The 10,721-nt window shown below is 38.2% G+C and overlaps 1 protein-coding gene across 1 annotated transcript in view; it reads left to right on the top strand.

The window, feature by feature from the left end:
• The first annotated feature begins 8,391 nt into the window (after positions 1–8,391).
• Positions 8,392–10,721, top strand: part of CPSF6 (cleavage and polyadenylation specific factor 6, 68kDa) — a 17,857-nt gene continuing 15,527 nt past the window's right edge. Inside the window, exons 1-3 of the mRNA XM_010288111.1 lie at positions 8,392–8,433; positions 8,489–8,698; positions 10,509–10,612. Coding sequence (XP_010286413.1) covers positions 8,392–8,433; positions 8,489–8,698; positions 10,509–10,612 — 356 coding nt within the window. The remainder of the gene's footprint in view (positions 8,434–8,488; positions 8,699–10,508; positions 10,613–10,721) is intronic.

Raw genomic sequence — 10,721 nt, 5'->3', positions numbered from 1 at the left:
TGCCCGGCGGCGGAGGGGAAATGCTGCCATTGTTCGCAGACGAGTAAAAAAGCCGCCGAGCGGTAGCAGTTTCTCGGCCGCTTTTTGCAGGGGGGGATGGAGGCAGCACTAGTGGAGGAGCTATCTACCTCTTTTGGTTTTTTATTCGTTATTTTCTTCCAGTCGTTAAAAAAGTCACGCAGCTGTTCTTTAGAGGAGGAGCTCTATTTTGTTGAGGAAGTGTGGATGAAATAAGCAGAACTTCCCTGGATTACAAGTAGTCCTCTCTTCTAGCTCTTTTTTTACCCCTCATCTTTCCCGAAAAGCCGCGTGCCTACTTTCCTGTCGAAATCTGATGTTCATCTTAGGTTTGTGTGCCATCTGTCCTGTTTGTGACTCTTGCACTTCTCCAGATTATGTTGCCCCAGATTGCATTGTTCCTGCCCTCGAACATAAATAAACGAGAACAACTGCACTTTCACACATTTACTGGGCTTACTGAGCGATGCCCAACTGTATGTCTGCCTGCCCTACAAAGAACTGGGAAATGGGTAATAGGTTATGGAAGTCACCGTTAATGTGGATAGCAACTTATAACTATCTCAGGAAACTTTAATTATTTAGATATTTATTGATAAAGTAATTCCGAAGATTATACCTCATAAAAGTATACTATAAAATAATGCCATACCAGAGAGCAGATGATGGAGAGGACTGATTTTCTCTTAGTTTGTCTACATGTGAAGCTTTCTCCCTTACAACTGAAGACCCGTTACATGAATTTAAACGGGGGTGAAACCTAGCACAGATATCATTTAGTATGAGTATATCTCTTCAGTTTCTTTAATAACTTGGTTTTGTTTTTATCAGTTCCAGGTAAAACACTGATAACAAATCCAGTTTTTCAGAAAAAATAATTTGAATCCAGTAGTGTTTGTGTAAATTCACGTGTGCAGAAGCCTTCAGAGTAGAATAGTTCTGCTGTAAGTATACTGCCAGAACAAAAGTGATGGGGATGCTCTGCTGCGCTCACACGGTCCTGGCCTACTCAGATTGTGCTTAATATTAATGTTCCCTATAGCCATGATGCAAGGAAAGATGATGGTATAGATGAAGAGAGCCTTGTGATAATTTGCTTTTAGCTTATTCCAGCAGTCAGGAGACCCCTTTGCTCTTTCTGCTGTATTCATCCCAGTTGCTCTCCTGCTGGGGCTGCGTTTCTGCAGTCTGCTTCCTCAGTTTGTGAACCTTGCAGAGTATAGGGCAGAAAAGTGAGAAGAGGCTAGTGCCTCTTTTCCCTCAGCTTGGCTTTGGGTTTTGTTGGGGTTTTTTTGGGAGGGTGTTTTTTGTTGCTGGGGTTTTTTTCCCCCCAAAATTTTGCTATTTGTTTTTTTCCAAGTTTCATTTTTGTGACTTTCATGTTGTCTCAGGACCTGCTCAATTGTATTATATTACTTTAAAATAGAAAGTTTTACTGGGAGAGATTGAAACCTCTGCTCTTTTCCATTTCCTTCTGTCAAGTACAAAGGAAGGCTAGTTGTTCCTATCTGCAGTATTACTTACTACCTCTGATTCTGAACATCATTGTGATGGGTCCTCTAGAAGCTTCTGTTCATGAATTACTGTTTCTGATTTGAAGCTGGCAGCTTAAATTGATAAGACAGGACATGGTTCTGCATATCTGTGGATGGTTGAAGATGACAGTAGTGAAAATGCTGTAGGGAGAAAGTGATTCGCATTATTAATTTGTGTATGTAGCGGACATTTTATGTAACACCATATTTGTAAGGAAAAATTGCTTTATGTGTAAAGCAATAAGCTATTTTTTTTATTGTGTTGCACTGCGTTCATTTGACTTATTAATATTTGTTTGAATTGGACTATAGAAACCATTTCCACTAGTTTTGCCAGTAGCAGGGACTGAAAGATATACTGTGTAGCTTTGTTGTTCTGGGTACAGTGTAACTGTATTTATACCCAAGCTGGGACAAAACTTCTGTTTGCATCTGAAGTAAATGTGTCGTTTAGGACTTATGGCTGGATGATCTTCCCTTGGCTGTTTTGTCTTGTTCTGGGCCTCAAGGTACTCATCCTTGAGGCTCTTTTGGAATTTTTTTTAACGCCTTTTTCCAGGAGAAAGGCGGGGAGGGATGTTCTGCTTGATTAGTGCTAAATGAACCACATGTTATAAGGGTGAAATAAAGACCACAAAGCCATGAGTTTAGAAGCTGGCTAAGATGGATGACAACTGAGAACTATCATGGGTTGTATTCAGTGTTGGTTGCAATGAGCTGACTAACTTGACTTGAAGTCAAATCTTCTTAGTGAAACTGCATCTTTCCCATTCCATCTGGAGCTCATCAAAACTATGTCTGTCAGTGTTGCCTCTTACTCTTTCATTAACTTATTGTTCATCATAATAATTTTCTTTGTCCTTGGGCTTACAGCTTTACTCAATTTGGCTCCCACCAGTTGTATTTATTTTTTTAATTGTGCTTTCCGTTTTTTTTTCTCTCTTTTTTTCTTTTTTCTTTTGTTTTCTTAGAACTTGGTTGAGTCATTTTCCATTTTGTTCTTCTAAGCTGGCTTCCCCAAACAGTGGTCTTTCATATTTATTTAAAATCTCCTTTTGGGATGAGAGTCTCATAAATGTGATACTTCCTGCATACATTGCTTGTGAGCTGTAAAAAGTAAGTACTGCATGGCATATTGTACTTTGACCATCTCCCTACACATTACACATCTTGCTCTTCAAGAAAAAGATCTGCGCTGTACATGAGAACTGCATTATCTGCATACAAATGGCTGAGGCTGACATTCTCTTGATGGCAGAAGACTGCAGTAAGATTAGGGGCACTTTAGCAAATGTTAGGGTGTGTTTTTGTACGCAAAAACCTAGAGTATTTTTGTGGTTTAGCCTCTGCCAGCAACTAAGTGCCACGCGGCTGCTCGCTTGTCTCCCCCTCCCCAGGTGGGGTGGGGAGGACATTTAAAAAAAACCCAACCCTCTTGGGTTGAATTTAAAAACAGTTTAATAGGACAGCAAAGGAGGAGGAAATAATAATAATTTAATATTACTGATAAAGGAAAATACAAAACCAAGTGATGCACAATGCAACAATTGCTTACCACCCAGAGATCGATAGCCTGACCCTGAGCAGCAGTTCCTGCCCCCCAGCCAACTCCAGTTTCTATACTGAGCATGACATGATATGGTATGGAATATCCCTTTGGCCAGCCTGGGTCAGCTGCCCTGTCTGTGCCTCCTCCTAGCTTCTTGTGCACCTCCCTGCTGACAGAGCATGGGAAGCTGAAAAGTCCTTAATTTAGTATAAGCACTACAACTACTTAGCAACAACTAAAAACATCAGTGTGTTATCAACACAATTCTCATACTAAATCCCAAACACAGCACTAAACCAGCTATTAGGAAGAAAATTGACTATCCCACCTGAAACCAGGATGAGTCTCAGTGCATGATACTGAGGATCCTGTGCATGAGGGCAGCATGGGTCTGACTCAAGGTTGCCTGGAACTTTAGCTAGCAAACTGGGTTACTTTCCTGCAGTCATGAAGATGGGACTCTGCATTTGTCAAGTTCTCTGATGCTCTGATCAGAAATGCTTTGCATTTCCAAAGTTTTTTTCACATACATACCTGCACATAATTAAACAGTTAAAAAACTTTTTATTATACATGTGTATACCTATAAAAATCCTTCTGACTAAGCAGAGGATACAAAACAATTTAAAAATTTCTTATTTTAATGCTGTGGAAAAAGTGCTTGCTTTGGTTATACTCTAATGAGTATATAATTGTGTAGTTGCGTTGTGGATATGTCTGAACATGCCTGTAGTGTTCTAGTTTGATATTTAAATGCTAACAAATTAGAAATGAAAGCGTTTTGACTCTGTATTTTGTAGCTGGATAATAGAAGTGATTTAGATGAAGTAAGCAGCTAAGAAGCTAATTATCTGGAAACCTCTGTGGCTACAGATTCTTAGGAATGTGTTAGTTACTCTCTTGATTTCTTGTCTGTAACAGAAAAATATTTTTTTACTAATAAATAATAAAAGCTAGCATTTAACAGTTTAATAAAACAGGTTATTAAAAACAGCCTTTGTGTCAGGAAGACTGTTGTTTCATTGTGGGAGAGGATGGACACACTGTGGTGTAATAAATTTCTACTCAGAAGGGCAGAGCTGTCCTGGTCATAAAAAACATAGGCAGACCTGCATTTATTATAAAATGTATGTGCAATACATTATTACATATGTATTTCATCAGTTCTCTGCTGAAGGGACCTGGGGAAGAGATAACCTTCATATATTTGCAGATATCAAACTGCAAAGAAAACTTGAGACCGTTTCATCTGGTGCCTCTTAGCTTTGTTCTAATGCAAATGGCAATATTACCTACATTTAATTTATACTTTTGACTACTTGTGAATTTTTAGCTACTCTATTTGACAAGGAATCAGATTGCTTAAATTTTAATGGCATGCCAGTTGTAGAGCTGAGTGCGTTTGGGCCCGTAGAGTAAACATGAATCTTACGGTCTTAACAAACTTGTCCACTGTGGTGGATGTTTCTGCCACAGGCAGTGTGCTATTTTAGAAGCATCAAAGGCCTGCTGTTTTGTTAAGGTTCCAGTTTGTGTGTTCAGACAGCTAATTGAGACCAGAAAGATTTTTGCTTATCTCTTGAACTGGTTATTCTTCAGGACCTTCACAAACTTTTTTTTAAAATGAGGATGCTAAGGTGTATTTAGAGTTTTTGACTACAAATATTGTAGCTTGAATGAAAAAAGTCATAAAGGAGAAGATGGGAAATTCGCTTTTTCTTAACAGAATTTTTTTTTTTTTCAGAAACAATAGTAAATTTTTTCATGAAATTTTGTTTATATCAATGATTTTTTTAAATGTCTTTTTGGAGGTATAATTTAGTGTTTAACTCTTAAATTTAATAGAGTTGTGCCAAAGAAGCATGTCTGTGCAGGTTAAAGAAATTTTATTTAAAAAATAAAAGCCATTTCCAAAACAACTTTGTAAAGGGAGTGACCAGTTCTCTCCAACTCAGGGGAGTATGGCTGCTAAGTTCCAAAAAGAAATAACACTTCTAATTTGTCCCTTCTGGACATGACCGTGGTGTTCCATGTATTTATGGCTTTCATATTTGAATGTTGCAAAACGCTGCAAGCAGTAATTAAAACAAACAATATTGAGGAAGGGCTGAGTAACTGGAAGTGTAACAGCTAGTCTGGTATGAATCTTTGAGAGCATATCTTTTCAGTACCCTTTTTATTCACCCAGTCCCACTTAATCCCATAGAATGTGGCATTTCAGTCCTGATTTTCCAGAGGAAATGATCTAGTGTTTTAGACTGTGGTCTAGTTAAAACATGGGCTTTGGAAATGCATTGCTACTCTGGTTTGGTTGTAGAGGGGCCCAAAATAACGATGCTAACTTTGTTTCTTAGCATGTTTATCTGCAAGGTTGTGAATCGCTATAATTGAGCAGAAATAATTTCTCTTCATGCTTGATGGTCTTTTCTTAACTAAGGAAGTCGGAAGAGGTCAAAAACAATTCCTGGTATGGGCAGAGCATTTGTTGAAATGGCTAGAGGTAGAAAAGTAACACTTCCTGTATTCTTTTTTTACTCTCCCGCACCTAGGAAAGCAAGGTGTGTTTAGGTAAGTTTCCGTGGTACAGGTATGAAGGAGAAAGGCTTGTTGGATCTTGTGCAATAGCCATCGAGACACCTCTCTTCCATCTACGCTTGCAGTTGCTGACTCAGATCATTCTTGATCATCTAACCACACACCTTGTTGACAGACTGTTAACTGAATGAATTCCATGCTGGCTGCAAAACCAGCATGATGTCAGAGGAGATTCTGGAGAACAGCATTAGGTTTTCTGTTGTGTCTTTATTGATTTAAATTAAGGCACTGATGCTATTGGGCACTTTGCTTCCCCCCCACCCTCAGTTACATGCAGACTGTGCTGCCCTAATAGTTCTCTCTCTCCTTTGATGGTGGCCTGAAAGCCTATGTGATAGAAACTTGATCTGTTTCAGAGGAGTTTCTTGCCAGTAGGGCAGTGCAGCAGAGCTGTGTGTGGACCGCTGCCTACTCTGGTATTTTGGCAATGCTGACCTCAGCCTTCTTGGAGAGATAGGTTAGTGTGCATCTGCTGTGAGACTGGTGGCTGCCTGTTTGGATCTGTCTACCAAGACTAAATTCTACTTCCCTGAAGTCATCATCCACGCACACAGATGAGTAGAATTACTGCACGTTTAGCAGAGGATTTCTTTAATTGTCTTGTGACATCATCCTTAATCTTGCTGTAAGATGTCATGCTTAGGCCTGTCCCAGGCAGTTTTTGAATCCACTTTCATTAGCTATGACAACAGGAGGAATCAAACTGAGACAGAGAACTGGTGAAATAGAATAGGTGAAAATATGAAACCCTCATTTTAATGATGGTAAATTTGCCTTAAGAGAGAGAAATTTTCTGTTGAAGTTTAGAGGGTATTGGGACAGTGCAGTTTACTGAGGATCAAATCCGCTTGGTTGACAATGGCAAAACTGAGCTTATCTGGGATTTTTTGTTTGGTTGGGGTTGTTCTAATTTTATTTTAATTTAGTGATACTTTATTTGTATGAGTAGCAGTTGATAATGTTTTCATATTTTCAAGACAGCTGATCATCTGATGATGGTTGTGGATACATTGGGTTTTCAACCAAGATTACTAGCTTTGCAGCCTGTTTTTTGTGGAATCCAGCTTGATTTTCTCTAGTTGCTGTATCTGGTACCTTCAGCTATTCTATCTAGGATGTTTGTGTGAGTTTCTGGGTACAAATTCACAAGATAGTAGATGCTGAAATATCTCTGATATCAAAACCTGATGAGGTGGTTTCTGTTCTGATCAGGGCGGAAGAGTCCAGGAACCCTCTGCAGGCTTTTGAAGTCCAACTTTTGCATGTGGCAAAGCAACCTGTGAAAGTCAGTATAAAAGCTGAAGGTTAACACTAAACGCTGCTAGGCTCTCCTAAGCTTTGTCAGACCACTGTTGTTCACTGAGAAGTTATTGCCTTCCTGTCAGTAGACATTTAGGTGATGCGCCTCTCTCGCACAGATGGGGCTGTTTTATCATAAGTGGTCGCTATAGTAAAAAAAGATAGCAGCATCCCATTGTGGAATTGATCACCATTGAATATGATGAGTGACAGTATATAAGATGAGAAATGGCAAGTATCAAAATAGGTCTTTGTTTTAAAAATAATTCCTTAATGCAAATACACAACACCCAGCTTCATTCATATTTGGAATTAAGCGATCCCACTGATTAAGGTTACACAGTGTTTTAATAAAAGTTTTTGCATGTTTTTGTGAAGGAGATTATTATCATTTACAGTCCACATGTTTTACCCTTGTCTTAATTGTCTGTCTTTGGTGATGACAGTACAGCTGTCTCTATAATAAAAAGTAGTATGACTTGGCAGTAGCACATCAGCAGATTGAGGCAGTTGGTGCTCAGGCCTCTCTGTCTACCTAACATACTGTTTGCATGGTCTACTTCAGACTACATTTAGTCTGGCCTTTTGGACCAAATATTCCTACCACACCTATGATTCAAAGCGGTCTGAAGGACCACTGATTGATCTTGACCTGTCTGTTCCCATTTAGCAGGTAGGATGCAGTTGCTGAGCACATGAAGCAGAGCTGCTGGAAAGAAACTCTCATTCCCTTTCCCTCTGAAAGGAATCTAGTTCACTTGGCCAGAACTGTGCTGTAACCTGTACCAGCCCAAGGGAGAAGAGATGGATTCACTCCAAAACCCTACAATGCTTTTCTGAACCAAAATATTCCAGAGGCTGCCTTGATGCTGTAGAGTAGTCCCTCTGTAGCCCATGAATAAATAAATTGTTAATAAATAGAAACCCTTGGGTTTATTAAATTTAATGAAACAAAATAGGATTTTGTCCCTGTCTGGCTCCTCTGTGAATGAGGAGATAAAAATCAAGTTAGGAATGCAGTAGAAATCTGAATGGTAGAATGCTGAATTTGTCAGTAGGACTCTTGAATCTTGGTCTGTTCACTCTACCAAATGTTTTGATGGAAAAAAGGATTTGCTTGAGAACGGATGTTGGCCTCTCATTTTGCACGTTGCTCATGCTTGCTCATGTCTCCAATTCTGGGAGTAGGGCTTGTGGGATTTTTGGATTTCTTTTTATATTACAAGGGCAAAAGTATTGCAAAACTGGCCAGAGGTATCTTTTGTGGGTATTTTTTCCCCTGTCAGTTTAGAATATAATAGAAGTCATAAGAATTTTATATCCTTTAATGTGGATGAAACTTGGGGGGGTAGCATTTCAGCAGGGATGCTGTGTAGGTGTTGGATTAGACCTACCATGTCCGTGGAATGTGGCAACTATCACAGTGTTTGGTTGCAAGTAAGTTTTAAGAGTGTTTAATGTTAAATATAATCAAGGTGTCTTTTGTATTTAGGAAGCTGAATATGGTGGACATGATCAGATTGATTTATACGATGATGTAATTTCTCCATCTGCGAATAATGGAGATGCCCCAGAAGATCGTGATTACATGGATTCTCTCCCACCATCTGTTGGGGATGATGTCGGTAAAGGAGCTGCACCAAATGTTGTTTATACCTATACTGGAAAAAGAATTGCCTTGTACATTGGAAATCTTACTTGGGTAGGTATCTTATTACTATTTAGGTGTAGCCAGGAATTTTTAAATTATGAACATATTCTTTGTAAATATATTAGAGTACAGCAAAACAAGTGTTTTGGTTTTGTTGTTTTTTTTCTTTAACCTGAAATTTAGTAAGCCTATCTGGAGCTGTCTTGATGTCTAAAAAAAAAATTGAGAAAATGTTCAATAAATATGAACTTCAAAAGTTTCCTTTTGTGTTTTAAGTGTTACAAAGGGGTATTTGTGCTACCATTCTTAAGGTTTTCAGAGAACTGCATGAAAAAGGATCAAATACTTTATGCCTACTGAATGAAACTATTTTTTAGTAAACCCTTGCTGAAGTTTTAGTTTAAAAAGGAACTGGAAGGTTCTCTGGGATTTTCTGGAAATTATGTTTCACCTTTTTCCAGGACCTTTTTCCACTTCCCTTTTTCCAGGGCAGTGACTCTTGCAACACAACTGTTTTCAGGTATTTGCCTTGAGGCTTATTTCTGCTGTCCTAGGAGTAACAGGTTTGGGATAACTTGCTGAACTGAGGTTATCCTTAAGACAATTACTGTTAGCATTAGAGCATTTTAAAATCAATTGCAGTCAAGCAAAGAAAGTGCAAGAGCTGGTCAGTAGCTGAATTAACCGGAGTTTATATCTGTTTACCTGAAATTGCATTCTTCCAAGCCCATGTGTGAAAAGCGTCATTCAGGGCTTTTTCCCATCTGATTAATTTCTTACTAGTGCTAAACTTGGAAAAGACTGCTTTATGGGTGCTTAGGTGTTTTTTCATTACTTACTACAGTACCCTAATTTCAGGAGCCAATAGGTAAGTAAAGGTGCAGTTGACTTAACAGTTGTACCATTCTAAAATGTATGAATGGAATCAGTAAAACACACATGAATTAGCTGAAATCCAAGTCAAATGTCACAATTTCTAAAGCAGGTGGCCCAGTGTGCAGCAGTTTGTACCTATGACTCATTATTTGGCATCACAAATGAAGTTATACACAAAAAGTGCATTTATTTACTTTATCATTGTTACTGTGTTTGCTTTCTTTGCATTTAGCTCTGGGGAGAGTAATTTGTTGAATTTCTAACAGAAGCCTTGATTTGAGAGAGTTCAGATAAGTAGTTCAGAATCTTGAAAACCTACTTTGCACTTCCCATATGAAATTTAAAGAGGTGATGGAGTTACAGAAGTAGGAAGACAATTATAAGTATTGGTGTATTTGTGTATCTTTGGATATGAGTGAAATTGTTAAACTTTATGTAGTACTTAAGAGGAAGTAGGTTTGGTTAAGTAGAAGCAGTTGTTTCTGACCATAGTTTCTGTACTAGTTTCCCTTCTTTTCTCTGTAAATCCTGCTATTTTTGTGCAAATAATACGTAGTTCACAAAGGTCTCATTAGTCAAAGTTCTTGTAAAGAGCACCTGGTTAACATGGCATTTAAAATTGACTTTTGTGTGTAAATAATAGAATCTGTGGGAGAAAAAATGGATCAGGTGTGGAAAAAGTAACAGGTACTGAAATAGTTCAGTTGAAGCCTTGCACTCTCAGAAATAAAAGTTACTTAAATTCAAATAATTTGATGCAATGTAGCATATAGGGAAGTGTGTGTATTTTAAAAATTAATTTTCTGAGAATTGTAAAATATGAATGACTGCTTTCCAAAAGACAGAAAATATTGATAGCCTGAATAAAGTACTCCTCTTGACCAATTTCACACACCAAAAAAAAAAAAGGCATGGAAAACTTAGTTGCCCTTTTCATGGTGTATTAGATAAGCTTTCATAGTTTAATATTAAAAATATTTTTCAGTGGACAACAGATGAAGACTTAACTGAAGCAGTTCACTCCCTGGGGGTAAATGATATTTTGGAGATAAAATTTTTTGAAAATCGTGCTAATGGCCAGTCTAAAGGGTAAGAATTTCTCATTTGTTTGTTTTGGTGTGGGTTTTAGTGAGGTTTTTTGGTTTTTTGTTTTTTTTTGTAAATGGGCTGAAGTTTGGGAGGGTGGAAATGGGGAAAG

This window comes from Phaethon lepturus, unplaced genomic scaffold (assembly GCF_000687285.1).
Source record: "Phaethon lepturus isolate BGI_N335 unplaced genomic scaffold, ASM68728v1 scaffold11425, whole genome shotgun sequence".
NCBI lineage: Eukaryota > Metazoa > Chordata > Aves > Phaethontiformes > Phaethontidae > Phaethon > Phaethon lepturus.
The sequence above is the reverse complement of the archived record's forward strand: the minus strand, read 5'-3'. Positions and strand labels throughout refer to the sequence as shown.